This window comes from Aristolochia californica, unplaced genomic scaffold (genome assembly GCF_029961685.1).
Source record: "Aristolochia californica isolate CCGP_79_NKW_82.1479 unplaced genomic scaffold, dmAriCali1.0.hap1 SCAF_2, whole genome shotgun sequence".
NCBI classification, from domain to species: Eukaryota; Viridiplantae; Streptophyta; class Magnoliopsida; order Piperales; family Aristolochiaceae; genus Aristolochia; species Aristolochia californica.
In genome coordinates, this window is record NW_027181881.1 from 45,366,235 (window position 1) to 45,384,276 (window position 18,042).

At 41.5% G+C, this 18,042-nt stretch overlaps 1 protein-coding gene across 1 annotated transcript; it reads left to right on the forward strand.

Annotated features, from left to right (window-relative positions):
* Positions 1 to 3,411, forward strand: LOC137956510 (protein SMAX1-LIKE 3). Its single transcript, XM_068804035.1, has 3 exons — positions 1 to 1,227; positions 1,713 to 1,941; positions 2,048 to 3,411. Exons 1-3 carry the CDS (start codon positions 26 to 28, stop codon positions 3,197 to 3,199), a joined length of 2,583 nt encoding a protein of 860 aa, XP_068660136.1. The 5' UTR covers positions 1 to 25; the 3' UTR covers positions 3,200 to 3,411.
* The last annotated feature ends 14,631 nt before the right edge of the window (positions 3,412 to 18,042 follow it).

Sequence of the window (18,042 nt, forward strand, 5' to 3'; positions counted from 1 at the left end):
TTGAGAGAGTCATCTCGGTGACAAGATGAGAGCTGGAGGCTGTACAGTGCAGCAAGGCCTGACGGCAGAGGCGGCCGGCATAGTCAAGCAGGCGGTGACCCTCGCAAGGCGTCGGGGGCATGCCCAGGTGACCCCTCTTCACGTCGCTAATACCATGCTCGCCTCTTCCACTGGCCTTCTTCGGACGGCTTGTCTTCAGTCTCACTCCCATCCCCTCCAATGCAAAGCCCTCGAACTTTGTTTCAATGTCGCGCTCAATCGACTTCCTGCTTCTACTTCTGGTCCAATGTTAGGTCCCCATGCCCATCACCCTTCGTTATCCAACGCCTTAGTTGCAGCTTTCAAGAGAGCCCAAGCTCACCAGAGGCGCGGCTCCATCGAAAACCAGCAGCAGCCACTTCTAGCTGTTAAAGTAGAGGTGGAACAGCTGATAATATCCATCCTAGATGACCCAAGTGTGAGTAGAGTCATGAGAGAAGCCGGTTTCTCCAGTACACAAGTCAAGAGCAATGTAGAGCAAGCCGTATCCTTGGAGATCTGTGCCTCAAATCCTCCCGTAAGTAAACCCAAAGAAGGAAATCTACTAATGCTCGGTGGCTCCACTTCTCCGCCTCTGTCTCAATCTCCATCCTTATACGGATCAGTAAAAGCTAGCAAAGTCAGGTCTTTGGATCAAGTAAGAATTGAGGATGTAAACGGTGTTTTGGAAAATCTGATGAACAAGAGGAGGCGGAGTATTGTGGTTGTAGGTGAGTGTCTGGCCACAGCCGAGGGAGTTGTGAGAGGAGTCATGGACAAGGTTGACAGAGGAGAAGTGCCCCAGGAGCTGAGAAATGTGCAGTTCATAAGCCTTCCTCTCTTCTCCTTTGGCCATCTGGCAAAGGAGGAGGTTGAGCAGAGGCTTGGGGAGGTCAGCTGTCTGGTGAAGAGATGTGTAGGGAAAGGAGCAGTTCTGTATTTGGGAGATCTTAAGTGGGCCGCTGAGTATAGGGCTAGCTCAAGTGAGCAAAGCAGAAACTATTACTGTCCAGTGGAGCATATGATAGTAGAGCTTGGAAGGCTGGTTTGTGGAGCGGCAGAAAGCGGAAGGTTGTGGCTTATGGGGATTGCTACGTACCAGACTTACATGAGATGCAGAATAGGCCATCCTTCATTGGAGACTGTTTGGGGTCTTCATCCTTTCACGATCCCTGTGGACAGTTTGGGATTAAGCCTCAACTCTGACAGGTAGATCTCCTACTCCTTAATGTTGATTCGTAGTGTTTAATTTCTGTGAACCTCATTTATGTTGATCACATGTTTATCTATCAAGCTACTGTGACAAAAAAGATTAGTGTTTAGGATTTGGCTTTAGATTTTGTGGTCATTAGAAATCTGCGAGAGGTTAAGAAAAGCTTTTGGGAAAAGCTGCAACTTAGTAAGTTATAGGTTTGATCAACCATTACAAAATCCTTAGGTATGAATTTCTTTATCAACTTCTGTTCAGTTCGACTATTGGAGAATAATAACTTTTTTAGCTTTTGGGAAGTGTTTGTCTGAGTTGGTTTTATGTACTAAAAGAAGCTAAGTTAATACGCTTGAAGTTCTTTTTCTTCTTCTTTTTCAGTTCATGTTCTTTTAGTGTTTTCTACACTGGACTTCAAGAGTTTACTCTTTGAGGTCTTGGATCGATCCATCATTCTGATTCCATTGTCTTCGTTTTCTTCTCTCAGTGACCAATTAAGAAGCAAGAGAACCGGAGATGACACTAGTTGGTCTCTGCTTCTAGATGAAGCAGAAAAGCATCTCCAATGCTGCTCCGATTGCTTGGGAAAGTTCGAGAATGAAGCACAAAGCCTGGCAAACAGTAGCAGTCATGATTCCACCATCATCTCCTCAACCCTTCCTTCGTGGCTTCAACAGTACAAGAAAGAGAACAGAAGACAGACCAGTAACGATCAGGTAGTTACCAATTTCTTTCTAGTTTTCAAAAGAAAAAGTCTTCCGGCCTATATTTTTGTCCACGGTGGTAGCTAACTCATCAATGCTTCTCCTTCTTCGCTTTCAGGATGTTTTTCAAGTGAAAGAACTCTGCAAGAAATGGAACTCCTTCTGCAGTTCAGCTCACAAGCAAAATGCGTCTGAGAGAACAATAACTTTCTCTTCAATATCTTCACCATCGGCTTCAGTATCTTCTTATGACAAACACTATTCTGCCACTCAACGAACCCATCCGAACTGGCCAGTTGTCATTGATCCCAAGCAGCGAAGAGGTAACCACCATTTCTGGATAACAGACATTGACGAAGAAAACTACGAGCCCAATTTGAGAATGTACATCCCAGAACATAGGGAACTAAAGCCTGCACATGCTGCCAAACCTAACCCTAATTCAGCTTCATCAAGTGATACAATGGAAATGGAGTATCAGCACAGGTTCAAGGAACTAAATGCAGAGAACCTGAAAAATCTCTGCAATGCGTTGGAGCAAAAGGCTCCATGGCAGAAAGAAATAATTCCAAAAATTGCTAGCACTATACTGCAGTGTCGGTCCGGAATGCTGAGAAGAAAAGGTAAGTTGGAAGTCCAAGAGACGAAAGAAGATACATGGCTGTTTTTCCAGGGTGGTGACACAGAAGGGAAGGAGAAGGTCGCCAGGGAATTGGCCAACCTTGTTTACGGTTCTCAGAACAAATTCGTTTCTATTGTATTAAGCGGCTTCTCGGCGTCAAGGTCCGACTCAACAGACGAATCCAGGCAAAAGAGAACGAGAGCCGAGTCAAGCTGCAGTTATCTTGAGAGATTTGCCGACGCCATAAGCACCAACCCACATTGCGTCTTCTTCATGGATGATATAGAACAAATAGACTTCTGTTCTCACATGGGTATCAAGAACGCCATAGAAAGAGGCCGGATAAGAAACTCTAATGGCGACGAAGTACGTCTTGCTGATGCCATTATCATCTTGAGCTGTGAAAGCTTTGATTCAAGATCAAGAGTTTCTTCCCCCGTGAGACAGAAATCAGATACCGACGACAACAAGGGCATGGAGAGTGAGAAGGAAACCGGCCCTAGTGTTTCTTTGGATTTGAATCTTTCTTTGGAGGACGTGGATAGTATTCCAACCATTGACGATATCGAGCTACTTGAATCCGTTGATAGAAGGTTCATTTTCAAAGTGCCTGAAGACTTGTCTAACGGGTTCAATGGTGGCTGTTAATCATCAACTTGTTTGCTCGTTTGATCAAGGGTAGCTTTTTTTTTATTTTTTTTTTAAGGAAAATGATTTATTGGTTTGTTGGTGATTTGTTTCCGTAACTGGGAGAAGAGAGGGAAAGTGTTAGGTCTTGAGCTCGTAGGATTTTGTAAAAAAAAAAACACTTGTATATTATTGTGATTATTATCTTCATTTCCTTATCTAAAACCACAAACTTTGCTAGCTGCCATTAATCTTTTTTCCATCTTATCCCCAATTTTAATTCTTCATTAAAAAGTTGGAGGTTTTTTCCCCAAGTAATACGCATTTGATCCTTCTAATGTTGAAGGATTGAGATGTGAGTATTCTTAGCATAAAATTAGCAGTTTTTGTGGTAATAATTAACCAAGAAAAAGCTTTTGTGATAATAATTAACGGGCAAATGGATTCATATGTGATTATTCTTACTACCAACTTAAAAAAATTCGTGGTAATAATTAAACAAGCAAAAAGCTTTAGCTGTTTTGAAACTGTTGTCAGATTGTCTGTTTACCCCTAATTTTCAGAAACATAATCCAGTACTTCCTTGATTATGTGTTCATATTCAAGGAATCGTACTAAGTTCACTACAGGCAATATCACCACTAAGACCACTTGCCTGCTTTATAAACTGCACTCTTCTAATATTCAACTTAAAGGAAGAACTGGGTTCGGACGTTCAGCTTTCTAACAAAAAAACATTTGTACTGTATCGATCACTACTTACCATCTACTTCCATTTAGGTAAAACAGAATACCTTTATTTCCATTTTTCAAAGAAGAATCCTTACCATATCTTTCCATGGAACTTCTATGAAGAAGTCTTGGAATAGACCCCACTTTATCCATGGAAGCAAGTGGCCATCTCATTCACCTTGTAATTTATTCCCCTCCTCTACTATTTGATAGTAATCAAGGTCTTCTCCCATGTCATAAAAGAAGGTTTCCCGAGCCTTACGCCCCATTGATTATGCTGATTTCGTTCCAGCTTCCTGGAACCCTCCATTTTGCAAGAAAACGTCTAATTTTAGCGGTTCATGCAAATGCAGACATGCATAAGTGCGTTCAGACACGCACCTTTGCAGAAAAGAAGAGGCTTAGTGATAAGTCAAAAAGGCTATGAAGAATCTTCCATTCCGCGAATATGCTTCTTTATATAATGATAAATCAGAGAAGAATTTTTAATCTCCACTGATAGAAAACATATGCAGTAACGAGTCAGGATAAGATCCTATATACAATCTAACCAGTGTTAGATGGGAATAGATGATGAAGCAAATGGCGTGCTTAAGGTTTACATTAGGGAAATCTTATTGAGCTAATGAGTTGACCCAACTGCATAACAATCTGATTGATCGAGTTTTTGGCTGGCTTCGCACATGATGTCAACAAGATAATCTCCTTTTGGTTAAACCATTTGAGCATCTCACAGCAAGGCACTAAAGCGATTCATTTTTAGTGTTCTTCCAATCTTCAAAAGACAAAGCTAATGAAGTGGAGAATTGTTTAGTGGAAAGAGAAAAAGGGCACTGGCTACATTATTGAGTTGTCTTACGTATGCGCCTGTATGAATTTGGCTCTCAAGTAACATTATTTTGTTCATTGTGTAGTGATAATCACACAGATACATTTGCATGCGTTTGAAGAGTTACCCAAGAGCCTAACTGATGAGAGAGAGAGAGAGAGAGAGAGAGAGAGAGAGAGAGAGAGGGATTGCCATTGATGTTGTTAGTGTACTTGCCTTGGATCCACCAAAAGGGTCTCTGAAGGATTGTCTTATGATTCATAACATCCTTAAAAAATGAATAGAAAAACAGCCATATGATCTTGAATATTTCTTACTTATATATCTTTGAAAGGAATCATATATATAAAAAGAACCACGTCCACTTGGTCTATTTTGAAGCCATTGGAACATGGGTTCCAAGGTTCATAATCATTGCAACGAAGCTTTGCAGCATCCCTCATATCGAATCTTTGCATTAGATGCATACAGAAGGGAAGGGAAAGAAGGTAATGTTTTGAGTGGAACAAATTAAAGATCGTCATAGATTGGCACAGAATTGCTAGCTTCGTCTATAAATATTTTCTCATGATTGTCTTACTGATGACATTATAAATTTCCTTCCCACACAAACAATCAACTTATAAATGCATAAGAGAGTGTGTAAAATGCACAGAGAGGATGAAATCATGTGTAATTAAGGCCTGATTCATAACGTAAGAGAAGTGCAAAGGGAAGCGCACTTTAGAAGAGAAAAGCAAAATCTTCCCTAAGAAATATCAAAAGGGCTCTACTTTTCATGCATGTTTATGCGTTTTGAAAAAGAATCGCCTTTCCTTCTTTTGATTTCATATCCCAACATTCTCACCTTTGGAAAGTAGTGGGAGGTAAAAAGATTAATACAAAACACAGAGACAGCATCTTGTCTTTAAACCTTGAAGATGTTGCTTTAGAATCAGAAAAAGATATCCTCAAAACCCTTATAAAAAATACCCTCAATTTAAACTCCAACCGTAAGAAGGAAATTTGTCGCTTATGAACTTTGAGAAGAATAGGGTTTAGCGAAAAACTAATCAAGATTTGGAGAAAAAGAAGGAAAGGGTTATCCATCACATCTCCATCCTTTCTTCAGTCCTCCCAAACACATTTATATATTCTCCCTTACTTTTTGGGCTTTCCTCTTTTTTAACATTCTCCTCTCGTTTGGAGAGTGGTCTCCTTTTTCTCTTTTTCTTTTACTTTCTTTTTCTCTTTCTTTTATTTATCGGAGATTCTTTTTGTTTTTCCCACTGTTCTTTCAATTAAGGAGCTCATTAGCTCTCCTCTTTCGCCTGTGTCGACATAACGCGTCGATTAGTTAATATGAAAATGAAGCTGGATTTGAATAGATTTATCAAGTGCGATTCAGGGTGGGAGGAAACACCGGCGTTGTTTCATGCATGCAAATGGTCATCTGTTTCCTCATATAAATTAAGGGTGAATAACATAAAAGGAATGTTACTTTGAGAGGCGCCTTGCAGAAGATGAGCAAACGAGGACCTACCCGCATGATCTTAGCAAGCTCTCAGAACCTTCACTTGCTCTTTCAAAGATACCGAATAACGGTAATCAATCTAGTGGCAGCAAATGGGTTCTTTTCCAGTTGCCAGTTTGGGATGAAATGACATGAATGAAATCTACGAATAAACAGCTAGATATCACTGATGAATCGATCAGATAAATGCGTTCCAATATAACGTTAATGTTAATTTTGATGGTGCCAAACACTGACGCATCACTGGTTCTTTGAATGTATTTTATGGATCAGTTGGAGGTCCGCTATCTGGTGATGGAATGCAATGACAGAGTGGTTCCGTCCACTCTTGTTAGAGTTTGTGGTATGAGTTAGGTACTTGGCTTTCCGTACCTTAAACGACTAGTCTTTTCGGGTTGTATTGGCTAAGTATCTGACTTAGAACTCCGAAGTTAAGCGAGTTTGGGTAAGAGTAATTTTAGGATGGGTGACCTCCTGGGAAGTACTCTTGCCTAGGACTTTGACATGGTATCAGAGCGTGGCATGCCACGGCCCGCGTTCGTATCCCGTGAGAAGCGGTTCCAGAATGGGCGGGGTGGGTGTCAGAGTGGTTCCATCCACTCTTGTTAGAGTTTGTGGTCTGAGTTAGGTACTTGGCTTTCCGCACCTTAAACGGTTAGTCTTTTTGGGTTGTATTGGCTAAGTATCTGACTCATAACTTCGTAGTTAAGCGAGCGAGAGTAATTCTAGGATGGGTGACCGACCTCCTGGGAAGTACTATTGCCTAGGACTTTGACATGCAAAACCGTGGGATGGGAATTTGAAAGCAGGAAAACGTATGTTTTATTTAATAAGATGTGGAATATTTTTGGAATCCTGTTATCTCTCAAAAGCCGGAAGGAGGGGATGGAGCTGTGATATGAAAGTTCATATATGACATTTAAATATAATTGCAGAAAGTGGGGTTTGCTTTTACATTAACATTCTCTTTTGTGCTCCTCTATGATTCATACCAACAATTCATATAAAAGGGAAGCAAGTAATTCATGTTAGAGTTATCCCAACAACACTATTTGATCGAACAAGAAAAAGGAAGAATAATGTTTGCAACAACTAACTCCAAAAAGACAAGGAGAGTAAAACAAGCAAAAAAAGATGACCATATAGGAAGAAGTCTACTATTCTAGAAAATTGAAGAATTGAAGTCATCAAGTAAAAAGACAAAATGAGTCAAGCATATGGTGAATAGGTGTAAAAGGACTTGACCCATATTGAAGGATTCAAACCTTTGTCATAATAGGGAGGGTAAAGGAGTCACATATAAAGAAAAATTCTGAAAGAAGAGGAGTTAATCCCTAGTTATAGAAAATTTTGGAATAAAAAGGAGACAACTCTTGTTTGGTGCAAAAGCAAGAGGAGGTGAGCCATTGGGAGGATTCGATCCATCCGCGTGATTAAGTAAAAATATTGGATTAGGCCACACAAAAAGTTTTGGAATAGAAAAAAAAAAGTCAACCCCTATAGGGTGTGAAAGCAAGAAGAGTTGAACCCAAGGGAAATTTTGATTACAGACTGAAGTTGTTAGAAGAAAAAAGAGTAGAGGCCTGACATATGAATCAACCCCTGATGTAAAAAATTCAAAGTTTTTGAATGTTAGATCCAAATTTTTGTAGGTTTTCAAAATTTGTAAGTAACTTACCAACATGTTCAACAATAAAAATAAAAGATTAATTATTTTCTAATAATTTCTGACATAGTTTTCACATTTTTGTGCAAAATCTCCAAAACATATCCATTCATAACGACTGTTTTTTTAACATTAACAATAGTGCTATTCAACCCAAATTTGCCCCAAACAAAGTTTCTATATGTCTCCCCATAGTGAAAACTAAGCCTCCTAAGCCTTCACATACGATTTGAGGACTTTTTGCCTCCTCCAAAGCTTGAAAGACGGTCAAATTAGGTAGTTTTTCACATTGAGCTATGCATTTTTGTGTTTTTTTTACTCAAATACTTAAGCATACTTATATCTTATTTTGTTGAATGTGTGCAAGTAATTTTAAGATCATATTTGATTTAGCTATGACATCGTTAATAGTGTGTGATTGGCAACCATTTGAACTTAGTTTTGCAGTCTCTTTTATTTTCAAAAAAAAGTCAGAGAAATTAAGCAGGAGTAAAGATTAAAAACAAAGGTGAACAAACCCATTCAACAACCATTACACCCTACACCCATTCAAATGAATTAATTACTATGATACTGTATATACCTGTTTCCAAGCATTCTAGAGACTCCTTGGAGAAATTTTCATTTTTCAAAGCCTTCCTGGATTATGTAAACATTGGAGCCATCGTGTCAATCGCCTTTTTGTTAGCTTCTGTAATAGCCATGGATATTTGTTGACCAGAGCTATCCACATAAACTCTATCAGATTTGAAAATGGTAGAGGGTTAGCCTGAATTGTCCATGTCTCTCGTGAATAAGACCTTTTCTTCTTCTCTGAATGATAGGTTAGGACTCACCCTCTTTGCAATTCATTGGATCAATAACAAATTCGAACCCACCCTAACAACTTAAAAATCTCCATGTATCAACCTGGGCAATTTGAAAGAGGCCACATGGAGGATGTCAACAAGCTAGGTACAGATAGTTCCCAAGCCTAGCTGAAAGTGTCAGTATCCTGTTTGCCACCAAACTGGTTCTATGATAAGGCTTAAAGAACCACCAGACAATACTCATTAGACACAACATCCCTAACTTTGGCAGAGCCAACGAGCCTCATCTCTAATCTCAACTTTGTTTTTCTTTCCAAATATTGAGAACTCGGTTTGCTTTCCTCTGAAGTTATTCCCTTCTTTCTCAAACGAAATTTGAAAACCCACCAAAAAGAATATGGAATTGGCTTTTCTCAACATGGAATTTCTTCTCAAGTGACAGATTACAGGCTCTTTACTACTGTCACCCTTTTTCTCTCTTTTCTTAGTGATGTAAAAGTGTTGCCGCCCTTTTGGGATGACTCTAAGACGGATTGCCTTTGCTAAAGATAAATTCTTTTAGCAATCTCTCAAGCATTTAGGTAAACATCTTGTGGGGCCTTTGAAGGGAGTGATCATTTCCCATCTCTTCTTGCGATGTCATCGTTCTTGTTTTTTTTTGCCTTCAACTTCTAAAACTTATCCAAAGGGTCCATGTCCCATGAAATCCAACATGGTGAAGGACTTTACATGAGCCTACCGTGGCATTTGACATTAAAGCATCGGATGCTTAGTTTGTTAATGCTCCCCCACCATCAGTATTGGTACTGGATGGGTATTTCTCAAATATAAATTGTTTATTATAAATAAGCTCGCTTAAGTTGTTATTAGCTCCAACCATAAGTCTCCGAGAAAAGATTTGATGAAAGAATCATATGCAGTAGAGAAAGTATATGATTAGTCAATTCGCTATCACAGTGTGCCCACTGATCATCTTCACAATGATATTCGCTGCTTATTAGCCGTTCCATTATTCTTTTATTCAACATTAGTGTCATTTAGAAGGCAAGCTCCTACTGTCATAAATAGGCGGAAGCTTTTGGAAGCGAGCAGTTGGCACATCTGCAAAAGAAACACGGGCATGGAGACCAAGTTTCCACAACTTGGAGCTTTTGCAGACTTTAAGAAAGAGAGGCGCTCGGAAATGGGTCTTTTTATGGGCTCGCCATCTCTCCTCTTTCGTCTTTCTTCTTTACTAGCTCATCAAAGAATTTTGCATGAAAGTAAGGGAAGTCTAGGATCATGATCACAATCATTCCTCTTTCTCTTTCTTTTGTTCATAGTTCCGGAAACTGGTATATCATTGGTGTGTGATGATTGGGGGATCCAAGGAGAAGGATTCCTTTATCCTCCCCGATCGAGAGACGAAAATGGTGCAGCAGGTTCGAGCTAGCGTAGACTGGTCAAAAAGAAGAAGCGCGGAGTTGCATGAAAAACGATGAGAAGAATGCGTGGTGGGTGGAGAGGTTTCGGAAATGATGAGCTTTAGTTGATCGTTGGGTCATTTTCTCCAGCCATTTGCTTCCTCCTTTCCTGAATCACTGTGTTGTTACAGGCGCACAGAGTTTTGTTAGTGATTTCTGAGCAACTATTTCGCAGGTGTTTGAGTCCCCACTGTTACAGTGGGTGAGAGTTTGGACCACAAATCCATCAGCGGGTTTTAGATTTATGACTGAGATATAAATATTCTGGGGATTTGACGATTCTGAAAACTGTAACACGAAGCAATTGCTGAATGTTAAATTTATAAGAAATGATGATAAGAGAAGCTGCTTGGAGTTTTCAGTTCTGCCTAATTCCAAGTACTTAGTCTGCTCTGTAATTAATTTCCAACGCAAAATGTGTTTTCAGAAAGCAGAACCAGAAAGAAAAGTGAAGCTGAATGATCCTTGCTCGGAATATGCTTACAGCTATACTGCTGCTTACTTTCAAAAGTGGGAGGCTCCATTTGAAGGCTTGTGGAGGCTATAAATAGAGGGGCCTCTCCCATTGTAAAGAGGTCGAAAAATCTTTAGCATTCTTTGCTCTTCAAGTGTATAAAGAGAGTTTTTAGCCTTTGGCCTTCAAGAGAGTGTTTGGCCACCCTTTGTAACATTGTCTTCTCAATACAAAGTTTTCTCTTCCATATCTTTGGTCTTTTCGATGTCCTTTTTAGCTTGCAATCTCTAGTGTGGAGTATTGGTTGGAGGATCTGAAGCTCAAGGAGGCTAACTAGTTCTTGGGAAAGACTAGGCCGCACGGGGTAGATATTCCGCTTGGCTAGACAAACTTAGCCTAAATCTAACCGCGTGACAGCTGGTATCAGAGCGTACGTTGCAATCAATGGCTTCCACAAGTGGAGAAGATGCTTCAAGAGGCAAAGAACAAGTAAGTGATATTAACTTTCATTTTTCAACTCTTGAGCATTGTTTGGACAGTGTTGAAAACCTTTGTCTGAACTGGGAGGAGTTCGTTTAAAGGACGATTAAGGAGCATCAGCCAACTCCGAATTGGCTGAGAGGATTTGAGGAGGACGTCCATTCAGCCATGGCCATCATGAGGGCGGAGATGAAACAATTGGGGAAGGACCTCAAAGACCTCTCCGGAGAGCTGCGTACAAGACTCTCTTTGTGCAAACAAGCCTTGGCAAATGGAGGGATTGTTCAGACACAAGCAAAGATAAAGGTGCCTGAGCCAAAGTCTTTCAACGGAAAGAGAGATGCGAAGGTCATAGATAATTTTCTATGACAAATAGAGCAATACTTTCATGCTAGCAAACTCACCAATGAGCAAACTAAGGTTAATACTGTTGCCATGTTCTTATCTGATGATGTTATTCTCTAGTGGAGAAGACGCATGGGAGATGAGCAAGAGGGAGAGGACCTCGTCCACACTTGGGAAGATTTCATGAGGGAGCTGCGGAGGCAATTCTTTTCGGAAGATGTCGAATACCAAGCAAGGAAAGAACTTCGTGCATTGACGCATGAAAACACTATTAGAGAGTATGTACAATCCTTCACTTCCCTTATGCTTTGTATCTCCAACATGACAGATGAGGATCGTCTCTTTTCCTCTCTTGCTGGTTTACGTTCATGGGCTGAGCAAGAATTGAGAAGACGTGAGGTAAAGACACTAGTTTCAGCTTTATATATGGTTGAAAAGTTGACCAAATATGAGAGAAGAAATGATTCGGCTAACAAAGTGTCTAAGAAAAATAACAATCGTAAAAAAAATTTTAAGAAGAAGGAGAAATGGGAGAAGAAGCCTTAGGTAAAGGACACCAACGCTAGGCCGGACGAGAAGAAGAGAGGGGACAAACAAAGAAAGAAGGTCCATTGTTTCATATGCGAGGGATTGTCCTAAAAAGAGACTCCTCAATGCTACTCAAACTGAAATAGACAATGGAGGAATTGAGCCTAGGATGGGCTCTCTAACCCTTCTCAATGCTGTTGTCCATTCCAAGGAGGAGAAGGTTGTTCCACTTCCAGTCAAACCCTCAAGAGAACTTCTTTTTATCTCTTTAGCACTTGCTAGACATACTGTTAAAGCAATGATGGACACTAGTGCCACCACAACTTCCTTTCGAAGGAGGAGGCTAGGCATCTAAGGATACGAGGAGAGAAAGATGGGAGCAAAATAAAAGCTGTAAATTTTGTTGTTCGTGAAGTCCAAGGCATTGCCAAGAATGTCCCGGTGGTGATAGGTAAGTGGGTAGGATTTCTGAAATTTACCATTGTTGGCATTGATGATTTCAAGGTGATTTTGGGAATGGAGTTTTTCACGGTTTGTAAAGCTTTTGTAATGCCACATGTTGGAGTAGTGGGGATTATGGACGAGCAAAGTCCTTGTACTATTTCTGAAGTTGAGAACAAAAATGTAACAAAAAAGGACTTAATGTTATCAACCCTCCAGCTTAAGAAAGGTCTTAAGTAGGGTTGCTCTACTTACATTGCTTCTATTTGTGTTATGGAGCAAGATGAGGTCATGCCTACCCCTAAGGAGATACAAACCGTTTTGCATGAGTATAGATACATCATGCATGAATAACTCCCAGTGAGGTTACTACCTAGGAGAGGGGTGGACCATCGCATAGAGCTTGAGCCCAGAGCAAGAAATCCAACACAAGCACCATACTGAATGGCGCCCAAAGAGCTGGACAAATTGCGAAGACAACTCAACGAGCTGTTGGACGTTGGGTTCATAAAGCCAAGCAAAGCACCTTATGAGGCCCCTATACTGTTTCAGACTAAGAAGGATGGAAGTATGAGATTGTACATTGATTATAGGGTGCTCAACAAGGTAACCATAAAGAACAAGTATCATATTCCCCTTATTGTTGATCTCTTTGATCAATTGAAAGAGGCGCGAGTTTTCTCCAAACTGGATTTCCAAAGTGGTTATTACCAAGTTCGGATTGCTGAAGGAGACGAGGGGAAGACTACTTGTGTAACGAGATCTGGGGTTTACGAGTTCCTAACCAAACCACCTGCAACATTCTGCACTCTCATGAACGAGGTATTTTTTGAATACTTGGACAAGTTTGTTGTTATTTATTTGGATGATATTGTGGTGTACAACAAGAGTATGGACAAACACAAATAATATCTTCGAAATGTGTTCAAGAAATTAAGACACAATCAGCTATATGTCAAGGAAGAGAAGTGCTTCTTTTGGGTTGCAAAAGGTGTCCTTTCTTGGACATTGGATAAGGGGAGGATAGATATGGATGGACAACAAGAAGGTGGAAGTTGTGCGGGACTGGTCAATCCCTACAAAGGTGCGTGAGCTTAGGAGTTTTCTTGGTCTTGCAAATTATTATAGGAGGTTTATCAAGGGCTTCTCAGCTATAGCAGCCCCCTTGACCGACCTCCTCAAGAAGGACCAAAAGTGGCAGTGGACGAACTCATTCTAAAGAGCATTATAGCGATTGAAGGATACCATGATGGTTGAACCAGTGCTGCACCTTGCTGATTTCAGCAAGTTATTTGAGATATATACAGATGCCTCAAACTATGCCATTGGGGGTGTATTAGAACAGGACGGACACCCAATCGCTTATGAGAGTTGGAAGCTCAATGAAACTGAGCAATGGTACTATATAAGAAAGAAAAATGACGGTGGTAGTGTATTGTTTACATCTTTGGAGACACTATCTTTTAAGCTCTAAATTTATTGTAAGAACTGACAACATCGCTTCAAGCTACTTTCTTATGCAGAAAAAGTTCAGTCCAAAGCAGCCTCGGTGGCAAGATTTCTTGGCCGAGTTTGACTTTGAGATTATGTACAAAACGGGGAAAGCCAATGGTGTTGTCGACGAACTGAGTAGGAAGGTGGACACACTTAACTCTTACGAGGAAGAGACTAGCCAAAGCTTGGCGCACATGGCACAACAAGCACCAGCATCATGCACGCATGCGGTAGAGGAGAAGACGCGTGCGATTGAATCCCCGCATACCGCAGCAATCGGCACTTGCTTCACACACACCACGTGCGGTGCGGTAGCAGTTGAACATGAAGAGGCGCGCGGTGCAAGCGTAGGCACAGGAGATATGCGCTTTGCGCAAGGAAAGTGCGCGCATGGAAAACTATCTTGGCGCAAAAATAGAAAATGGAACTTTGCGATTACAACCCTTAGCAGCAATTACACAAGTTGATACAACATTGCTAGACAAGATTTGCATTGGACTTCGCCAGGACGCCTAGACTTATATCATTGTACAAGCCTTGGGCGAGACAAAAAGATTCTGGCTTGACGACGGATTGCTCAAGACCAAAGGTAATCGACTTTATGTGCCTAATTACGATAACCTACGACGTGACTTCTTGAGAGAATGCTATGATACCTTGTGGGTAGGACATCCAGGTCAAAGAAGTACGTTGGCCTTGCTGTCTAGCCAATATTATTGGCCAAATATGGAGCATGATGTGGAGGAGTTTGTGCGTACGTGTCTTATTTGTCAACAAAATAAGATCGAACAACGCAAGCCTAGGGGTTTGCTACAGCCCTTACCTATTCCAAAGCAGTCGTGGGAGTCTGTTTCAATGGACTTCATCTCGGGATTACGAAAGAAAGATGGGTTGGCGTCTATCATGGTGGTGGTAGACAGATTTACGAAGTATGGTACATTCATAGCGGTACAAAGTGATTGTACAACAGATGGAGCAACTAGAGCCTTCATGGCACATATGGTGAAGCATTGGGGTTTGCCCACAACGATCATCAGTGATCGTGACCCCAGATTCATAGGAAAATTCTGGACCGAATTATTCAAACTATTGGGAACATCTCTAAGTTTTTCCACTAGTTTTCATTTTCAAAGTGACAGCCAAACTGAGTGGGTAAATGCTTTGTAAAACAGTACTTACGCCATTTTGTTGCAGCAAATTAGAAAAACTGGCCAGACTTGTTAGACGTGGCCCAGTTTTCATACAATTCACAGAAATTAGAATCAACCGGGCATAGTCCTTTTGAGTTGGCGATAGGACGACAATCTTTGGCTCCCATGGGTCTCTTTCCAAACACTACGGAAAAGTTCAACAGCTCATCAACTGGCGAAGAGGTGGAAAGAAAAAATGGAGTTGGCACGGGTCTTATTGCATAAGGCAGCTAAAAAGATGAAGAAGCATGCTGATTTGAAGGGGAGGGCGTCTTCTTTCAATATCGGTGACCAGGTCCTTCTCAAACTCAGTCTTGAACAATTTCGTCACCTAAGAAGCAAGAACGGTCTTTTGAAGAAATACGAACGACTCTTTTCTATCATTGAACGTGTGGGCAACCTCACCTACAAATTGCAGCTACCGAGGTTTAAGTTCCACAATGTTTTTCATGTATCAAACCTTATTTTGAAGACCCGGACCCGAATTAAAAATAGTTGACCCAAGAGCTCTCATTGATATATCTACTACCTTTGACAATAGGTAGAGTATATTATTGCAGACCGAGAGGAACGCCAAAGGAGCAAACCCCGGAGGACGCAATACTTGGTCAAGTGGCAGGATCAACCGGAAAGTGAGACAACATGGCAAGACGCTGCCGAGTTATGGCAGTTCAAAAAGGAGGTAGCCGACTATCGCCAGGGGTTGCAGACGATGGCGTCTGCCTTATGGCGATGGGAGTATGAGACGGAGGATGAAGCCATAGTGTAGCCTGACACCAAGGGTGAAGACTGTGAAAGTCCAGTGCACAGTAATAGCAGCAACAACCAAGGCCAAGAGCAATGACACGACCCATAGGGGCGTACACATATGACTGGCCCGGCATCAGCTGCAGCGGATGAAGACACACTTGAGCTTGCCAAATGGATGACCAAGCAACAAGGTGCGCAACAAACCCAGCAACCAGCCCATACACAAGGCAACACGCCAACAGACACGAGGAGGCAGGTCAAAATGGGTTGCAGACAGCAGGCGCGCAGGCGGATCGAAATGGAGTTGCGCACGACCAGGACTCCAAGCGGATCGAAATGGGGTTGCTGCCAGCAGGCGCACAGGCAAATTGAAATGGGTTGCGCACGACCAGGACTACAGGGGGATCGAAATGGGGTTGCGCACGACTAGGACTCCAGGCGGATCGAAATGGGGTTACGTGCGGCCAGGACTCCAAGCGCGCGCGTGCACGACCAAGACTCCAGGCGCATCCGCAAGCGCATAATGAGGCGCGTAAAATGGGGTTTCAAAGGCGCCCGCGCGACCAAGGTGCCTTTGACGCCAAAATTCGAATTTTTTGGATTTGGTGGATTTCTGGGCGTTTTTAGAGATTTATAAAGGCCAATGGGGGGAGACTATAAATAGAGGGGTCTCTCCCATTGTAAAGAGGTCGAAAAATCCTTAGCATTCTTTGTTTTTCAAGTGTATAGAGAGAGTTTTAGCCTTTGGCCTTCAAGAGTGTTTGGCCACCCTTTGTAATATTGTTTTCTCAATACAAAATTAGTTTTTCTCTTCCATATCTTTGATATTTTCGATGTCCTTTTTGGTTTGTAATCTCGAGTGTGGAGTATTGGTTGGAGGATCCAAGGCTCAAGGAGGCTGACTAGTTATTTGAAAGGACTAGGCCGCACGGGATAGATATTCTGCTTTGCTAGACGGACTTAGCCTAAATCTAACCGCGTCACAATCCTAGTCGAAACGCGGCACCAAAGTCGGAGCAACCCTAGTATGTAGTCTCCACAACTACAAGAGTCCGAAGTCTGGGCCAAAAAGATGTCAATTTGTATCACTGACAAGCACATTCTCACGTCCACATCCTGCAAGGGAATGATATTTCAGGACTCGCTTGGTCAAACGCTATTGAGAGCCCAGACCAACGTAACTGCCATTGAATGGCATTAGATTGATATTAGTCTATTAGTAGTGGGCTTTGGTCCCCCTACCAAATCTATGAAGTGCAGACTCGGCTCGCAATTAAAGTTATAAAACCTGTCCCGGGGAGATCGGACCAGATTTAATCAAGTTTAACCTGCTAATTTAATGATAATTAATTAATTTAAAAAAAACTATATTAGAGAAAAAAAAAACCCTGATGTTCGATGTAAAGAGGGGAGGGGAGCGACGGTGGGGATGAAGCAGGAGGGGCAAAAGTCCGAGAGGTTACGCCTGATAATTTAATACTGAAAGGGAGCAGATTACAATGAACAACAAGTAGGTGCCAGTGATGGGGTTGGCCCAACTCTAAGAGAGCGAAGCGCATCGCGCTATCCTACATCTAGGTCGCATTTAAAACTAGTAAATACCAATCTTTGGAACCTTGTCAGATGTCGTAACGACTCCTATACTTGTTGGACACAAAATAAATGCAAGGGGTCCGCTGTCGTCAATGTAATTGACCACTAGTGAACCTATTCAATGCCACCACTCGGTTTCATTTCCTCACTTGTGGGTTGTGGCTAGGCTTGTTAGTGTGGCTGATAAGTAGGGCGGGATTTTGGTACGCCTTCAGCTCTCAAATTAGACTAATTAGTGCACACTAGGGTGCAGAGGCCCTTATTTTGGTGGCTATCTCATCTGGTGAATCACGTCTAAGATTCACGCAATCTCATCCCTTCATTTTTCACCAAAATACACCTTATTCTCGTCTTATTAATTAACGGATTAGATTTTGAATTTGGTATCTATGTCATTTCCGAGACTCCAACGACCCACCAGTCTTTAAATGAGATGTAAACTTAGCTTTTGACTTCATTGATATGTAAATCTTTATCCTAGGTTCATAGTTTATTCGTAAGAGCACAAATCCAAACTTCTTCGAAATGAGATGAATTTCGAGCGAGGAGTAATTCTTTGCTTCTTTATTCTTGAACA

Coding starts and splice junctions, on each gene's coding strand:
- LOC137956510 (XM_068804035.1), top strand. CDS start 26: ATGAGAGCTGGAGGCTGTACAGTGCAGCAAGGCCTGACGGCAGAGGCG. Junction 1,228..1,712: donor TTAAGCCTCAACTCTGACAG/GTAGATCTCCTA, acceptor TTCTTCTCTCAG/TGACCAATTAAGAAGCAAGA. Junction 1,942..2,047: donor GACAGACCAGTAACGATCAG/GTAGTTACCAAT, acceptor CTTCGCTTTCAG/GATGTTTTTCAAGTGAAAGA.